Source organism: Eleutherodactylus coqui, chromosome 2 (assembly GCF_035609145.1).
Source record: "Eleutherodactylus coqui strain aEleCoq1 chromosome 2, aEleCoq1.hap1, whole genome shotgun sequence".
Taxonomy (NCBI): domain Eukaryota; kingdom Metazoa; phylum Chordata; class Amphibia; order Anura; family Eleutherodactylidae; genus Eleutherodactylus; species Eleutherodactylus coqui.
Genome location: NC_089838.1, coordinates 129267412 through 129287101, shown reverse-complemented (window position 1 = coordinate 129287101; position 19690 = coordinate 129267412). Strand labels below are relative to the sequence as shown.

At 39.7% G+C, this 19690-nt stretch overlaps 1 protein-coding gene across 1 annotated transcript in view; it reads left to right on the top strand.

The window, feature by feature from the left end:
• Positions 1–1386: 1386 nt before the first annotated feature.
• The window catches only part of DCN (decorin), a 66858-nt gene continuing 48554 nt past the window's right edge, over positions 1387–19690 (top strand). Inside the window, exons 1-3 of the mRNA XM_066591510.1 lie at positions 1387–1604; positions 3970–4203; positions 12582–12694. Coding sequence (XP_066447607.1) covers positions 4008–4203; positions 12582–12694 — 309 coding nt within the window. The 5' untranslated portion in view covers positions 1387–1604; positions 3970–4007. The remainder of the gene's footprint in view (positions 1605–3969; positions 4204–12581; positions 12695–19690) is intronic.

Here is a 19690-nt window from a genome sequence, read left to right as displayed (position 1 = left end):
TGTTTTAATATGGTGGCAAATGTGGTCTTTTTGGATAAACAGGAAAAAAAAAAAACAGTGTACTCAATGGGATACTGAATTATGGGGGGTATTGTCTATAATAGGGTGTTGTGAGGAGTAGAGATGAGCGAGCACCCAAATGCTTGGGTCCGCGTTATTCGAGTCGAGCTTTTCGTAAAATTCGAGAGCTCTACTCAAGTAATGAACCCCATTGACTATAATGAGGGCTCGAGCATTTTTGTATGTGGGACGCCGGATGCCGAGGTTGTTTTTTCCCTAGGTTCGTTGTTCTCTCTCTCTCTAATGCCAGACCAAAAATTTGCCAATGACACGTGCTGCGTCATGGTGGGGAGGGGCCAAACAGGCACGTCCCAGTGGGGAGGAGCCAAAAACTGGGGCAGGGTCGAACACGGCGTGATGCTTGTACGAGTAGCGAGCACCATCGAGTACGCTAATACTCGAACATCAAGCTCGGCAGAGTGTGTTCGCTCAACTCTAGTGAAGAGGCATCAAATACCAGCGCAAGTAGTGCCAATGGCTTTGTAGTTCAGAGCCCTAGGCACTTCGTGCACCTTTATACAGGCTCTGCTTCGTGCATGAAGCCTTTACAATTAGCTGAACATTCTATTCTTCTTCTTTTTACTAGACAGTAAGATAGATAGCACAATTAACGTAATTGTTGCAAACTGCAAAGCTATTATTCTCTACTGTATAAAGCACAACTGCGCACCTGGTGCTAGCCTAGAGGCAGGCATGGCGGTACATGCTAAGCCTCTGAACTGTATGCATAGTTTTGCCTTACAGGTATATGTTATGTCTCATATGCTTGCAAGAGTGAACTTTAAATTATATTACAAGAGAGGAATAGATAGATAGATGGATAGATAGATAATCTTGTGCATGCTGGTATGCCTGCCATCCTGGACCTAGATCCTCAATACATTCGCTAGTAGTGATGAAGCTAAATGTGATATATATTTTCCAGCTATGAACCTCCCATTCCAAGCTCTATGCTAACAGTGGATTCATAAAATATGTGTAAAGTGATATTTACAGAAATTATTAGAGGATGTGGAATAGCAAGCAACCCATAAAATACATAACCTAGATTGCTGCCTCAATCTACTGACTAGTAAAAGAGGCACTGTATACAGTAGTTTGCTATAAAGGAAAGTCTAAAAAGGAAAAGTTATGACACTTCAGTTTTTCCAATCAGACTGTTAAAAAAAAATCTCCCTTCCTAAAAGTGTCAGTTACATGACTGAAGTGATACAAACAATACTATAAAAACTACAATACTGTGTGCAGAGGACTATGAAATGTGAAAGAAAAGGCTGATAAAGTTCTGGCTAAAGACGTTGGAGACATATCATTACCATATGATCTAATGTGGGTGTCAGCCTGGATTGTGTTCATTGAAGGAAACTGTATTCTCTAACAGTGCTTGGGAATAGGAGCAGGAGGGTTTTCACAAAGTGACAGTGGCAGAGCACTTGGTCTACCCCCTCCTCCTCTGCACACCTGTAGGCTCCTTTTGTCTGGACTGAATATTTAATTTACATCTCTACTTTGAAAGTTCTTCTTCCAAATCCCAGGACAACCAGGTATGGATTATATTAACACTGGAGATAAAAAGGAAAGTTTATATTTTATTCTATATTCTCTTTAATCTGAAAAGAGGAACATTTTAGCAAGCAGTGGATGTCAAACCCTAGAAGTCTGCACTGATCTCATTGTAATCTTGCTGCTAAAAGAATTTAGTGTGACTGTATTTCTGCTATTTTTGGGTTATGCGTTATCCTGAATTCAGATCAAGGCAGCATTGAGTGCACTTCTGTAGAGATGTAGAGTATAGGGCAGGGTATTAATAAAGTGTTGACATTACTATGATTTATTATAGCTAAAAGTTGTACCATACTTACTGAGGATTAGCAGATGTGTCCATATGTTGCTGTTTAATGTTCTGCAGGCGATGTAGCTGTGTAGTATGTTACAAATTAGGATTTCTGCATTGTCAGCTAAGTGATATGCTTAAATGTAATGATGGGTTGTAACTTACTTAATTGTTTAAGTACAATATACGAATTTTAAACTAAGTGTCATTCTGGATGGCTGTGGCTTGGTGCTTTGTTGCTATCTAATTTGTGGCACTATTGTAATGTTCTGACTAAAGAATTTGCAGACAGTCATTGTGAGCTGGATGGTCAGACCACTGACTTTATATGTATGTATGACTGAATGAATGGATACTACATGGGTAATAGACAACGGGACAGTAAATCCTTAGCTTAATGTCTGCATATGTTTGCCTAGGTTCATATAACTGGTACAGCTTTCAGAGCATATTGGGACTTGTAGTGTAACAGCAGCTAGGCAGGCACAGATTGCACATCACTGGTACACTGTATAGATGCACAATGCATGTATATGAAGCAACACAATCTAAAATGTTTATTTATTAATTAATTTTTATAAATAGATGCACTTTTCTTCATTTCAAAAAGAGAATATTGTAGCATAATAATATAATGGGAAGACATTTTATAAGGTAGCCCTTATGCCTCAGCTCCGCCCCCCACATGGAAACAGTATATGCAAAGCGATACTTCTAGTAATAGGTTATGTTTCCCGTTATATCCACTTCTAGTCCACAACATGATAACATTAAAAAACATAACATGTGTAAAGAGGAAGAAATACTGTAAACATTCTAACTGGTCCTGTCAATATTGTAGCGCAATACCATCATACTGCAGTTGAACTCAATGCAGCCCCAATTTTAGTTACAGGTTGCCTTGACCATGATTAGCAAATGCAGGTTGCATTTTTTTTCTGCAACCGCAACACCATGGTCGCGGCAACCTGCGACTTCCACTGTGAATCCATTGAGTCCAATGACACTGCGATGTCGCTGCGCTACACAGCAGTTTTGGTTGCGCGAAACCCATCTTGGCCAAAATCACCATGTAGCCTTTGCTTTGATGGTAAGAAGTGAGGAATGCAGAAATTAGATTTTAAGAGTGGAATTTCCAAAGTCATTTCTCCACAGATTTGGCATGGATAACCCATTTTAGATTATTCAGTGTTTTTATTATAACATTTTCCGAAACATAATCACACTCTTAGAACATATACATTTAATGGTTTCCCTTATGAAAGGCAGGTGCTCGGTCCTAAATTGTTCTTCCTCAGTAACTTTCTTTTTTTTTAAGAACTTTTAGATGTTTCTTATTTGAGAAATAAAAAAGATCAGATTTCCACTGAGATAAAATGTTAAGTATTAGATATGATGTATAGACATTTTTTATTAGATTCATTGCTATTCCAATCTTTGGTTGCATGTATTCATAGTTTAACAAGCTCCATCAGTGCTGCAAATAAACCTATGTTTGGGGCTGCATCCTACTCTCCATGAAGATTCTTGCAAGTCAATTCCTTCTATGGTCATAGGCAAATGAATGCTGTTTGATGACTAACTGCCCCTAGGAAAGGAAGTGGTAATTGTACTTCCTGTTTATGTAAGATTAGAAAGCACTACTCATACATGCTGTAGTCTGACGTCAATGGATTCCAGATGTCTTTCATTTGCTCAAGATATTTATGCATATTTCCTATAACAACTTTAGGATTTATATACACAGATGTAGCAACCTTTAACCTGACATTTAGCATCTTACATATCATGCCGCAAGCTTTGACTTCACATTGCCAATAGCAGGTGGTGTTAAATGTCAGTTTAAAGTAAGTTAATGTTTACTACATCTGTATTTATACGCGCATATGTTGGATTTGAATGCCATGCACTTTAAATACTGAATATTGCATGTTACCTGTGCATGCTTTACTGTGACTTTGTCTTTTATTACTGTCCTTTATTACTTTTATATACATATTATAGATGAGTATAAGAGCATGTTGGTTGAAGATATCAATGTAATTCTTTTTTTACATAACTTTCTTAATTTTTAGGTTTCTTCAGTTTGTTCAGTTATAGATGATCTGAAACCATGAAAGCAGTTATAATCCTCACTTTGCTTGCCACAGTCTGCTACTCCAAACCCTTCTATCAAAAAGGTCTGTTTGATTTTATGCTGGAAGATGATGGATCTGGTGTAGAAACAGTCCAAATAGATGACCGAGTTGGACCTACATGCCCATTCCGCTGCCAATGTCACCTTCGTGTTGTGCAGTGTTCTGATATTGGTAAGTTTTGCTATAGTTAAAAAAAATATGAAACTCCTGTATGGCAAGAACCACTAGCTTTGTACTGTGTGAGATACGAGGCGAGGTTGCACAAATTGAAAAGACTATTGTCAACCTTTGGTATGGCTTTTTTTTTTTTTACTATAGTTCATTCTCATGGATAGAAAAATGATGGTTTGATTACTGAAACTCCTTTAGCCATTTTTGAGTTCATGCTATAAACGCTGTGCTCTTTACTATATGAAATTGATAAGGAAACTTGAAGATGTCATCAAGAGTAATCTGTACTCTTCCATGGTATGAGAATACTCTCTGGTATCACCGCTATACAAGTACTATCCAACTTACAATTTATTATATGAAATGTCAAACACTTAGGGAATGTAAATATATGTTCAAAAAACTGTTGGGATTTTTTTAAATTTGATATTATAGTACATTTTAAATATTAAACCTCACCTTTTTTTTTACTATAGAAGAGTTTTTGTGCAATAGGAAATTAGTTCATAATTAATTAAAAGCTTACAGGTTTTTAATATATTTTTCAATGAGTTCATCATGATTTCCAAGATATAAGTTTGTTTTTTTTGTAAGGCATTCAGAGGATTAAAGGCTGTCTTGGTCATGTGATCAACACGCAGATGTATGAGTCTTTACAGTTTAGTTATATGACCTTTCTTCTAGAAGAATGGTCTAATCTGGCAACTAGCCAAACTGTATTATGCCAACTAGCTAAACTGAGTGCCCTATATGGTTTCAGTCAAAGAAAGTCTCACCTAGTCTGAACCTGTAGATCCACTCTGTCTCAAAACCAATTTAGTTTAGTGCTGGATCCAGGAGCTGCATCTGACATTTCTTGGTTTTCAACCTTTAACCCCACCCATCAGGATCTGGGCATCACTACAGGGAACCCTACACTGTTGTTCCAGAAATAGTCTAATTTAACAGATAGCTGATGCTACTTGGTCAGATTTACAGTAAAACGGTACTGAAGGTTGTAGACAGCGATGTGCTCATGGAACAGAGCAAAGGCCAGGACAGGCAGAATACTTTTGTAACCAGGCCAAGGGTTAGGGCAGACAGCAAACAGAGGGAACATGATCAATAAACAAGCTGAGATCAGGAGAGGAGAAGTTGGGAAAGCTTCAATAGACAACGATCAAAACAAGGAGAGCAGAGAAACGCTATAACACCTTTGCACACCAGCAGACTAATGGATCAGGCACCTGCTAGGGAAGGAGGGTTCCTTAAATTGCAGCTTGTCTGTGTTGGCCAAGGAAGGGAAAGTAGGTGCTTACACTGTCATTTAAGGGGGAGCTGGCTGCACGTGTGCAATCTAGGAGACCAAGAAACTGACAGCAGATGCCGCATTTGCTGTGGATAACATGGGGAACATGGTGCTGGCCACAGTCAATGACAGGAAGAGGTACGGGATGCTATTGGCCATGACCAATGGCCATAACAGTATTCCTTCCTTTCACCCCCTTATTGTAGTGCCAAACTGCTTGTGAAATTTCTTCTGGAGGGTAGGTAATATTTTTAGCAATCTCCCAAGATGTCTTTTCAGGACCATAACTCTTCCAGTCCACTAGATAAAACAGTCTCACTCTTATCCCCTTGGCGTTCAGAACCCTCCTTGGGAACTGTATCTGCAAGGGTTAGGATAGAAGTTTTGGAAAAACAAATAAGGATGATTTGTTTCAAAAGTGAGACATGGAAAAAGTTGGAAATACTCCAAGAGGAAGGCAATTGTAGTTTCAAGGCCACCTGATTTAGTTACTTCAATAGTTTGAACAGACCAAGATGTCTAAGCACAAGAAAGGCATCATCAGACAAATATTTTTAGAGGACAACCAATCACAGTCCCCAGGAGACAAGCTAGGTAGAAGTCTTTGTTTTTTTGTCTGCACTTTGTTTCATTCTGATGGCTGCATGTGACAAAGACTTCCTGACCCCCTGACAAGTTTTCAATAACTCCTGGTGTGTAGTATTGCCTTCTGACATCTCTGAAACTATAGTCATGGGAAGAGGAACCCATGGATGATGTCCATAGACAGTAAAGAATGAAGAGAGTCTTGTGTACTTGCTGGCAAGGTTGTTATAGCAGAACTTTGCCCAAAGCAGTCATCCTTATGGGAAGACACAAAATACTGTAAGTAGATCTGTAGTTACTGGTTTTTTCTTTCTGCCTGCTCATTGGATTGGGGTGGTAAACTGAAGAGAAATGAGATTAATGACTTAGCATTCCACATGGTTACCTTCAAAAGGAAGAGGTGAATTGCACTGTATGCTCAGAGACTGTGCACAGAAGAAGTCCATGAACTCTGAAGCTATGCTCCATAAATAGGTGAGCTAGCTAAGTAGCCAAAGGAAAAACAGGCAGAGGGACAAAATTAGCAATTTTTGAGAATCCATCCATGACAACCCAGATGACAGTACAACTGCAGGGCAAGAGAGGTCAGTGATTAAGTGCATAGAAATATGTTGCAAAGAGAACTCTGGAACTGGAAATGGCAGCAAGAGCCCAGCAGGTCATTGGGGAGAGGGCCTGTATCTAGCACAGGTCTAACAGGCTGCCACATAGTAGTGCATGTCTCAGGGCATGGAAAGCCACCAAAATTGGTGACAGATAAGATTCATTGTCTTTTTCACACAAGAATGTCCAGCTGATCTGGAGTTGTGACCCCGGGACAGAATTTAATGATACTTGGTGGATGGGATAAAGGTTCTCCCAAGAAAAATGGCTTGCCAATATGTTGGGACCACAGTGATGATTCAGCCAAGATCAATAATGTGTCATGGCTCAGAGCAGAGATCGGTGGCATTGAATGAACATTGTAGAGTGACTTTCCTAATGTTCTTGATGGCAGGCCTAAATTGCAGACTGAAATCAAAGTGAGCAAAAAACAGAGACCAGCAGTTTGTCAATGATACTGATGTTGTATGGTTTGAAGATACAATAAGTCAGGTTCATGTGATTTGTGTAAATTAAGACCAGATGAACAACTCCTTTAAGCAGATACCTCTAACCCTCAACTGCCAACTTGATTGCCAGTAGCTCTCTGTCCCCATTAGAGTAGTTCTTCTCAATGGGTAAAAAAAGGCTCTGGGAAAGGATCCACATGTCAACATGGAAGACATGGCAGCGGCCACTAGTACCAGCAGAAGAAGGTAAGAGATGCCGTAAACCATGACCAGTGACCATAAAACTAGGTAAAAGACTAGTTAGTATTGAGCAATAAGATATAACACTTTGCATGACTACATCTGGATGTTAGTATATTATCTAGTACATGGCGCAAATAATTGGATCATAAATTTTACAAATGCCGGTTTGGATTTTCCCCAAAATATTATTTTAGGCAAAAATATTTCTCTGTTATGTAATAGCAAGTGGATTAAACAGTAAAAGGACAATGGATTTCATAATGGAGCAAAAAAATGGAAACCTAAATTGAAATGAAGAGCTTCTGTGATTCCAGCCTAATAATAACACTTGAAAATAACACTTCCAGTAGTAGCCATCTTATTGCATAGACTATTTCAGCACATGAATGTAAAATGTTTCGCTGTCATTCGCAGCTTTGATACAACAAAGAGGATTGGAAACTGTTAAACTGCTCAATGAACTATTTCCAGTTCTATGTTTCTTCATTTTAACATTTGGAATCATCTCATCCCCCACCCCCTCCCAGGATCTGTAGTCACATAAATCATCAGTTTGCTTTTTATCCAAGATGAATTCCATTCAAGGCCAAATCTGCCTTTTTTATGTAAACATCCTTGTATCTTTCCTTGCCATTCAATTAACAATAATCTTTAATTACTTGCTATCTATTTTTCCACTTAGCATGCTCTAGTGGAATATTATCAATGATCCATCACAGACTTGGAAAAACTTGGCTGTTTACCCAATAGCTATTCCCCCTGATCCTCCATACAATGAATAGGAAAAGGGGAATAAACTGCTGCTAGGAATCTAGGATGGTTGCTTACCTCCCTTGAGAACTAGAGATTGGGCATGATTTAATCCAACACGTCCAACTATTTTTTCCTGCAACATATTAAATGGTTGGCTGTTACACTTAACTAAAATATATGGCAATCTTAAGTTCTTGGGACATTAGCCAGCACATATTTGTGCTTTTACTGACATCACCAATTTCAGGTGCTGCCTCTGTATGGCATCACAATATGGAGATATTTTTCTCTAGGAACTTTGTTTCTGGGGTAGACTGATTATATGAAATCCAAAGGCTTCCATATGAAATTGGTGCCACATGGGGTATAGTATGGCCCCGTACTCCTTTAAGGATCCATAATACAGTCATTCTAGCCCTAGCAACAGCTAAGGAATTGATGATTTCTATCTTATTGCAAGTATTAGCTATCGAAATGTCTTATCTTCATGCTTTTGCCTCACTGAATTCCAAGAGCCAAAACGTATTGAATTCTTTTTTTTATGTTAATCCTGGAATGTCTAGGGATAGACACGTTATTTTAATGAGTGTAAATACAACAAGTGTTTCTAATTATGGCCTGGATTTAACTATTTTCCATGGGACAATTCCTTTTAAACAATCAGCCCCTTCCCTTGTTGATGCCAAGACTAAATGTATGAGTGCTTCACAAGAATGGCCAAGATCAGAGTTTTCTCATGTCCTCGCCATCATTGCTGTCAATCGTAAATGTATGGCCCTGGGCTACTGAGCAGTGCAAAGGTGAATGGAGCTTACCTCCACCCCCTCTCTTACCTTCCCAACAGTTAAATCAGCATGTAACACTATATTCATCAAACATATTAGATGAAAGTTATTTCAGTCTGTACACTGTATCCTTAGATCAAGTATAGCAAGTGATCCATATAACATATTTACCATATTATTAAGCTTGCACCTCCACTACCACCCATAGCAGATCATCAACTCTCATTCCTAGGCTGGGACATTGCTATAAACTAGTTGTTAACAATTGGTTTCCGGTTTGCCACTCCAGGTGTACTCAGCCATTTCCCCCATATATTTGTGACCCGCGTTTCTTTTGAGATATATCCCGTTTTCCAAGGGTAAAAGACAATTAACACAACATGTTTAATGAAGTACCTGCATGAAAAACTAGTCATTATCATCAAGGTTTCCTTTCATCTTAAACCGGGATTAATTTATTTTGCTTTCATATTTCAAGCCCAGTATAAGGTACAATATGTGGAAATGTCAAAAATGTTGACTTTCGGTCCAGCTCATGCCATCAAAAAGAAAATGGTATTACTCTTACCCCAATAGTCTTGATCAATTACATACTATTACTAGTAGTAATACTGCCACTAGTACAAAAAAGGCTCAAATGTACTCCATAAGAAAACGGCAATTACACAGCAGGAGGAGAAGACAATGAAAGTGGCATCTGTAGATTCCACTGTGCAACACCCAAATACTTTGTTGTTAGTATTGGCTAGCATACCATTATCGGATAACTTGAACTTGGCTACTTTCTAAACTAATGGGAAGGGTATGTACCATAATTGGTTATCATTAACCCATTTACTGCTGGGTGTTTTAAAACCCTGTCTGTAAATTAAGTTTACTAGCAAGATCAAATATAATGTGTCATAATAGTTCAATAGAGGCTAACTGTTAAACTTTTGCCTTTAGATGTTCAATTTCCATTACTTCATCTGTACAACATATCAGCTTTTCATAAAACTGTCCCGCTGAGAACTTTAATTTAAACTGTCTGATGTTCTTTTGGCATTCAATGTGAAAATGAGAAATCTGTTCTCCAGAACCCTTGGATTCAAATACCATTTTTAAGCTTAATTTGAAAACACTTTCCATAGAAAAGTCATAAAATGGTCAACTCCTACTCTATTCATTTTGTGTCCAAAATGCTGATGTGAACAACTTACTGGAAAGGAGTGAGGAAAGAAAGCTGAGAAAGAGAATTCTTCTGCAGATTTTTATTTTTGCTCTTTAAATCCTCCTTGTAGACAGTAAAAAGAATACAAACGCAGGATATAGTAACTATGTCTCTATATGGACTCCTCAAAGCCATTGCAAGAACGTACTGTGGAATGTACTAAGATTGCACAGTTATAATGCATTTACTGTACAAATACTGTTTGGACCGTTCCACTGTACAGGAAATGTTATTACCTGGATGGCACCCATAAAGCATAAAGACATCTTAACAATAACCTGTAGGGGCGCTGGTCCAATTTCTTGAATTTTGCCTTACAGATCCATCAACAGACACAGCCTTATGTCATGTTTGTGATGTTTGACAAAAAAAGGCTGCCAATTAATAGTCTGTATTGTGCTGTCAGGTAAGCCATGAAGGCATGGGTAATTATAGAAACATTCCTGCAATTAAAGAGATACATTCCAAAACGGACATTACATTAGAGAATTGACATACATGCAATTCCCTGAAAAAGCAGCTTCTCCGTCATGAATGGCCGAGGTACAGACAACATAACACACCATAACTGGTATTCATGTCCTTGATAGAACTGATCATGCACCCGAAGTGCCTGATATGTTAATGCAATCATCACTGGTGCCAGGGATAATACACTATCTTGCCATTATCTTGAAAGAATGGTTTAAATGCTTCTATTTTGCTGCTGCTGCCCATTACCTTAGTACCCTGGCCAAGGGAGGGTGACTTTTTAACACCACCCCTATGCCTCGATAGCTGCTCTCCAGCTTCCCCAGCTTTCGATGGCAAGGCTCATGGTCTAGCAGTCTAGGTTAGCAATAAGAATGACGACTGTATATTAATTTATTAGACAGAATAATCATTGTAGGACACAAAGCTTGACAGGAAAAGAAACAATAACTGGATAATTTTAACAGCAGGATAATTAAGGACAGGAGACAGGAGCACATTGCCCATGTCTATCTAATTTTTGTCCTATTAAGCCATTATTTGAGAAAAGCACTGTCTATGTGCCATATAAGCTGATATGGGGGTCATGGATGGCTTGAATGCTTGAGAATCTGCTTCACCATGAACCCAACCTATCCATGTTTTTCAAAACTGGCCATTAAGTGGAAATGTGGGGAAAATCAATAACCAGGTTTGGCTTCCTTTAGTGATTACAGCTGAACAACAGGGGTTTGACAGTCCAGATCTCTGGCGATCAGTTGGTTGCCCTGCTGAATTCAATCTGTCTTCGTAAGACAAACAAAGAGATGTTAATGAATGAAATACAGGTTATACTAAATCTTTTCCCATATACCAATCTGCTCAGCTCCTCCTACTCTATAACATGTTCCCTGTTCAAGCTCACAAATTCCCTTTAGGAAATAAATATACCCTAAAATATGTATGTACAATACAGAATCAGATTGCTGGTTGAATGTTAGCTATATGTTTATTATTTGTAATCAATGGCGTATCTTGAAACTACAGTGCAAGATCTTTAACGTGGCCTCCCAAATATAATCCTTGATTTATAGTACTGGACTTTATCAGCTCCATAAGGCGGCAGGGCTCCAGTGAAACTGTTCCCTCTGCGCCCACTATAGTTTTGCCCATGTTTGTGATAGATAGCCATCAAGACATAAAGTGCTAGACATAAGTAAATCTCTGAAAATGTCTCTGATTTCCCAATCCACTGATTTCCTACAGAACAATACAGTACAGGAAACGCAGAACCATGCTGTATTTCCATTATATTAGACAGAGAAGGCTGATGAACTAATCTGTACTTCTACATTTCCATTGCTTTATATGAGGTTGCATAATGGGTTAGTAATACCGTAGGAAATAGTCCCATATTGAGATAATTTACCATACAAGTTTTGAATAGGATTAATTTTTTAATGTCATTTCAATCAAACTAGTCATAAATAGAGCTGAGCAAGCACCAAAATGCTCGGGTCCGCGTTATTCGAGTCAAGCTTTTCGTAAAATTCGAGAGCTCTACTTGAGTAACGAACCCCATTGACTACAATGGGAGACTCGAGCATTTTTGTATGTGGGGACGCCGGGGGCCAAGGTTTCCCCCCCCCCCCCTAGGTTTTTTTCTTTCTCTCTCTCCCTCTCCCCCCCTCTCTCTCTCTCTTTCTCTATCCTCCCCCCTGTCTACCAGACAAAAAATTTGCCAATGACGAGCGCTGCGTTACGGCGGGGAGGGGCCAAAACAGGCACGTCACAGCGGGGAGGAGCCAAAAACTGGGGCGGGGTCGAACACGGCTTGATGCTCGTTCGAGTAACAAGCACCATCGAGTACGCTAATACTCGAACGAGCATCAAGCTCGGCAGAGTATGTTCGCTCAACTCTAGTCATAATAATAATATCAGATTTTAGTATGTGTTGAATTGAGCTTACTTAACAATCTAGATATATGCTTTAATGAGTATTTTTTTTTCAGGTCTAGAACAAGTGCCCAAAAATATTCCCGCAGATACAACTTTACTTGACTTACAGAACAACAAGATAACTGAAATAAAGGATGATGATTTCAAGAATCTGAAACACCTTCATGTAAGCTATTCTGAAACTTTCCATATTCTGCAATAAGTATACATATAAATATTGGTCACAAGTCATGACAAAAGAAAAATCTAATGCAGAAAACAAATGTACCACCCGTAGGGATACATAAAATCCCCAATCCTTTTCCTTGGTGTGATTATCACCTGTAGACTACGACAAAGTTGCAACTTGCATGGTCTCAAGGACAACATCCAGCATTATTAAACATTACAAGGCATTTGCAACCTTGTGCACATTTTCTGTCTTCTGACATGTCATAGAGATTTGTAAGAAGTGATGAGACCTGGTCCCCCCAATTATCGCTTAAATGAAAGGGCTGCAATACTCTTTTGCAATCCGCTCATTTTTAAAACATTTATAGTGTATCATTTCTAGAATCAAGAATGCTATATGCATGGTGTTGGTTGATAATTTTTCCTGGGATGAGTCATTCTGGAGGTATCCAGCGCTTGTCTGCATCTGTCCAATTCATTAGAATGTCAACCCACCAGTTGGAACTGGTGAGTTCAGCCTGCACTAACCTAATACAGAGGGTGGACAAAAATATGGAAACACTATATAAAATCTATGGGATTTTGATCATTAGTAGGGATGAGCGAGTATACTCGCTAAAGCACTACTCGCTCGAGTAATGTGCTTTAGCCGAGTATCTCCCTGCTCGTCCCTAAAGATTCGGGGGGCGGTGCGGGGCGGGGAGCTGCGGGGAAGAGCGTGGAGGAACGGAGGGGAGATCTCTATCTCCCTCTCTCCCGCCCGCTCTCCCCTGCTCCCCGCCGCAACTCACCTGTCAGCTGCGGCGGCCCCCGAATCTTTAGGGACGAGCAGGGAGATACTCGGCTAAGGCACATTACTCGAGCGAGTAGTGCCTTAGCGAGTATACTCGCTCATCCCTAATCATTAGCACTCAGCTGGCCTTTTGACCCTTGCTTGGCTGAGAGCTTCTCCATACGAATTTGTGTTTACTTCACCTCTTGCCTTGCTCTGGGTGGTTTTGGGAGCCAGCTGGTAACAGTAGCTGAGTAGCTCAAACCCCTGACTAATGGAACTTTGTTGCTCAGGCAGTTGTTCACTTTTGCCCGACAGCATCTGATTTATATTACCTACACTTAAAATTGGTCTCTACATGTCTAATAGAATCTGATTTAAAATCCCATGTAACTTAAGGCATGCATTTCGTACGGTGTTACCATATTGTTTTTCCACCCTCTGTGGAAAAAAGACTATAAGAAAGGCAGCCTGTCACAATTAGGAAAGTTTACTTTATCAGGAGACTAAAGTAAGTTGCTATTATTAATTATCATCACCATTATGTTACTATAACGCCAACATATTCCACAATGCTTTACCTTTCAAATATTACAGAGTTACAAACTAATTAACAATTCAAACAAGTGGAATGTGATCCCAGCTCACAGAAGCTCATTAACTGTGAGGAAATATGGCAGACACAAGAGGTTAAGATTAGAATGCTTATGTGTACAATGGTCCAGGCAACTTTTTTATTAAAAAGGAGGTACACATAAAAGTGAATGAGTCTGTCACCAGCCAGTATTTCTTTACACACAGTTATGACATACATTGCAGTGTGAGAGATTCGGGTGACTAAAGGGATCAAATTCAGAGAAATAATATTAATAAAAGGACAGGAGACAATTTGTGAACTGTATAGCATGAAATATCTGCGCTCACCTTGATAAACAAACAAGCTATGCATATAACAGCATACGATATGGCTGTCTGAAAAATGGTGCTTTTAGAGCACACTTAAAACTGTGGATATTAATTAGAGATGAGCGAGCACCCAAATGCTCGGGTCCGCGTTATTCGAGTCGAACTTTTCATAAAATTCAAGAGCTCTGCTCGAGTAACCAACCCCATTGACTACAATGGGGGACTCGAGCATTTTTGTATGTGGGACGCCAGGTCCTTCTATAAGAGCAGTCCTAATACAAAAGAAGGCTTATTATGGTTTTTATTGTGTGGTAGTGGGATAGCTGTACATTTCCCCTTGCTACAGTTGCAAGAAAAAGTAAGTGAACCCTTTGAAATTGCCAGCATTTCTTTGATTACTAATAAAGCATGGTCTGATGTTTTATTAGTTTAAAAAAATTGATTACTAATGAAATGCAGCAACCGAGATGGACACTTGGCCTACGCTGAGGAGCTGAGAGGGTAGCGTTGTCACTTGTCACAGTGGCGCTTACCAGACTCCTAACCAGAGGGACACAGGCGACCTCGGCCTGAGTATCACTGGGCCTCTTCCGGACACCCCTAGGATAGGGATGGCCTATATACATGTGGTGGAATCTCAGGTTGTCACATGACGCCACAGTTCCTCACTCCCCGGAATGAACCTTGGCGAAAATAAAGAAAGTCCACACACGGTGTAGTATTTAAGTACCTCAGTCCCTGGGAATGGTCAGGGCCTTGAAACCTTAACACTGAACAGATAAAACACACCAGTGCAGACAGGACAGAAGAAGGGACGCCAGGTAGGGAACTCAGAATGATGTTGGTCCTACAGTCCTCTATATCTGTATGGTACCGCTCCTGGGAAGGAGACACTCTCACAAAGAGGAAACTCAGGATTATATGGGCCCTACAGTCCTCGTTATCTGTGTGCTACCACTCCTTAAAGGGGTGACTTTCTCTAAGAGTATACTCAGGATGATATTAGCCTTACAGTTCTGGTTATCTTTATGGTACCACTCCTGAAAGAAGAAGGGGCAACCTCTCCACACTCACTTGTTGAAGTACTCCTGCACTGTGGTCTCCACTTTCTTCACTCCTCTCACTCTCCCTAATGGTTACTGGAACTGGGGTCCTCAGGAAATTGCTATTCCTCTTCCATGACTCTTCACCACATGAGGGTTGAAGGTACCCCTATGTGGCCGAAACTCCAGTCCTCTCTACCTCTCTTGAAGATAATGAACCTTGTGATGGACTCTCCTCACCACACCCAAATCACTCATAGTCTCTAGTATACCACATGACAGGACATAAATTGATACTTTTGCAGACATATCCCAGCCACATGCAGACATTAACCCTTCACTTGCCGCACCTGTGCAATACACATAACAGAAGACAGGACATTTTGCACAATGCATCTACACAATAGACCTGACATGTATGACATTTATGGAGGGGCCAGGAATAAATGTTTCGGGCCACTACAAAAACATGGTTTGATTGTTATTTAAGTCACAGTTATAGACAAACACAATTTTACTAAATCAATAACACAAAAATAATTGTACCATTCATACATTTTATTGAGCACATTCAGTATACATCCACAGTGAAGTGAAAAATGGAAGTAAACTATTGTGTTAATTGGTAAGAGATGTTTCATAGAAGGAGATGAGATTGGAAATGTGGGGTTCATAGGTGCTTTTCCCTTTAAAGGACTTGCCTGATTACTAGACAGCATCCCTTTAATAGGGCCCCCTGTCATAAAATAAACTGAGGAGTACTTACTTCTCCACTTCTACAGGCAGCAGTGGAGAGGTAAGTACTCCTCAGTATGTTATTTTGCTACAGGAGTCCTTATTAAAGGGATGTTGTCTGGTAACTGGACAACCCCTATGAAGAAAGATTATACAGGAAAATTTACAGGATTTTACAGGAAAATGTAAGCATAACAGTCCATGACCTCAAGCTGGAGAGACATTGGGCAACACAGCAAGATAATGACTCATGCACATAAGTAAATCAACTAAAGAATGGTTGAAAAAAAGTTTTGTGTTTTTTTTGGAATGCTCGAAGTCCTGATGTTAATCCTATTGAGATGCTGTAACATGACCTGAAGAGGACTGTGCACTCAGGGTATCCCAGTAATATTGATGAACTGAAACACATTTCCCAGGGGGCAAGGCTTCCAAATTCCCCCTCAGCAGAGTGCAAATCTTATTTGCAGCTGCAAGGAACATTTGGCAATGGCGATTGCTGGGTACACATATCAGATAGAAGTAGGTTGCTTTTTTAATGAACAATCATCTGGTGAACGCTCATTATGCAGATTAAGCCATACATGTTTTAGTCCATATTGGCCATGCCAGTTGTTTTAAACTGGTGATACATATTTAAACCCTTAGTGACCACCCCTTTACCTTTTTACGTCCTTGCCTGCTGGGCTTTAATCCCTGAGGACGTAAAAACATGGCAGCTCCATGCTGTCGTCTCCTAAATGGTTATAAAAAACTAAAGTTTTTTCAATGTGCGTCCAGAATAAAGTAAGCATGTGGAATATATATCTTATCAAAAATTTCTATATTATGTTTGCACACATTTAAGGTATTGCAGTTGAAATTGTGAAAAAATGATGATTTTTTTCAAAACTTTGACAATTGTAACACTTTTAATGAATAGTGTTTTAATGAAGTTCTATCGGTCTATTTTTACACCCAAAATGAAGAACAATATGTGGTGAAAAAACAATATCAGAATCACTGGGATATGCAAAACCTTTACGGAGTTTTTCTATGTTAAAGTGACACATGTCAGATTTCCAAAATTTGGCCTGGTAGTTAAGGCGCAAACAGGCTTGGTCACTAAGGGTTTAATGACATGGGGCGGCAGACAAAACATCTTTCTCAGAACATTATTTTTTTAATGAAAAATCATTCATCCTACCATTGAACAAAGGTTTCAACATGGTCCATTTCTTTCAAGATGTATGACATTTGTCAGCTAAAACAATCGTTCATTGTAAAATTTCACCTGACAAATCATTTTGGTTGAAATCGTCCATCTTCATCAACTTCAGTCTAATGCATATGTGCACATTTTGCTTTTTTCCCTTTATTCAATATGCTCAATAAAAGATACATAAATGGTACAACTATTTGTGAATTATTAGTTGCGTTCGATGCCGAAATCCAGCTAATTTCAAAGGGTTCACTTAGTTTTTCTTGCAACTATAACTGACTATAATGTGACCAGTCTGGTGACAGGATATCTTTAAATATTGTAAAGCATGTAGAAGTCCATGCTTAGCTTAATATTTGTTTCAAATAACTCTTAGAGGTCATCTCCAAAAGTTGATACCAAGCCCAGTAATGTTCAAAATACAGGCCAAAAAGGATATTATAAGACTGGCTCTGTTAGTGGTGGTTATAGGAAACATCTGTTAGCTCTTAAACGCAAAAGTTTCAGAATATGAACATTTTCAGCCAAAAAGAGCATATATTGCAATAGTCATGTAAACTATAATATTACTATTGGACATCTTATATAGAATATAATTCCACATTTTCTGATATATAATATTGAGAACATTCAACATCCAAAGTATACATAAAAAGTAATTTAACTGAGTTGAGGTAATAGTGCTAGAAAAGCTAAGGAGTATTTGTAAAAATAAAACATTTTTGTGAGATATCCAGAGCAACAGCCATGTGCATCTGTGCAGAAGATCCTTAGTATAACTAATCAGTTGCCTAAGGGCTCCCACACACTAGCGTTTTTTTAAGGCTGCGTTAACTCTGTGTTTTTTTTAACGCAAATGTCAATGGGACTTTCTAATGTTAAAAACTAGTGATGAGCGAACATACTCGTTTAGGGCGATTTCGCAATCGAGCATCGCTTTTTTTTGAGTAACTGCCTACTCGGGTGAAAAGATTCGGGGGCGCCGTGGGGCGGGGCGTGGCGTGGTGGAGCGGGGGGGGGGGGGGGTAGCAGTGGGGAACAGGGGGGAGCTCTCTCTCTCTCCCCCCCCCCCCCACTCTCCTCTGCAACCCCCCGCTCACCCCCGGCGCCCCCCGAATCTTCTCGTCCGAATAGGCAGTTATTTAAAAAAAGCGATGCTCGATTGCGAAATCGCCCTAAACGAGTATGTTTGCTCATCACTATTAAAAACGCATCGCACAGAAATCGCAAAGCACAAACTTACAAAGCGTCTTTAACATTAGAGAGTCCCATTGACATTTGCGTTTAAAAAACACAGCGTTAAAAAAACGGAATTGTGTGGGAGCCATTAGGCCTCATGTCCACTTGCATGCACAGATTCCACTGCTGAATCCAGCAGTGGAATCCATGTGTGCCCACAGCCGTAGAGAGGGAAAAGGCATTTTCTTACCTCTCCGGATGTTGCTGGTCTCTCCTCCGTCGTGGCTGGATCTTCTTTTTTTCTACCCAGCGGATGTGCTCCGCACGCTGGCAGTGTGCCGCACGCATGCGCCGTACACACTTTTTGAAAAAAAAAATCTCTTGCTCTCCCGCGTATCCGCGGCACAGCACAAAAATAGCAGTGGCTGTGCGCGGATACAGACGGCTTCCATTGACTTCAATGGAAGCCGCGGGAGCCATCCATGCAGGAGAGCCGCAGCAAAATGGAGCATGCTGCGATTTCTTCCTGTGTGTGCGTCCCGCACGCCGGGAAGAAATCACATCTGCATGCTTTTAGCTGGCCTACGGATGCTAATTCATCCCTATAGGCAGCAAGACGCACGGATCTCCCATACGGGGGCCATGTGCGGTTTTAATAAATAAAATCCACACGTGGACATTGGGCCTTAGAATGTCGTAACCCATGCAGATTTTGTTTGTGTTTTTATTTTATCCAGTTTTGGAAGCCAAAACCAGGAATTTTATTTAAAAAATTAAAAAGAAATAGTATCTGTCCTTTATATATTCTGAACTCTTATGATCCATACTTCATTTTGGCCTCAAAAACGGCATTAAAAAATTGAATAAACCGGCATGGGTGACAGCACTCTGACAATGCAACTGTCTTACTCCTGTGGATTTGCCGTTAGCACTTGTTTTAACCATTATTTTTCTTTCTCAGTCAATGTCTTATTTTCCTATACATATAAATGAGACTTTGATAACAATTCCTGTACATTATTAGTAAGTTATAATTGGTGGATCTAAGGTATGCTTGGTTCTTCAACAGGAACAACTTTTATAGTTGTGGGGGTTCACCAAGGAGGGAAACATTTATAGGGGGTCCTTAATGATAAAATGTTATGGATTACCGGT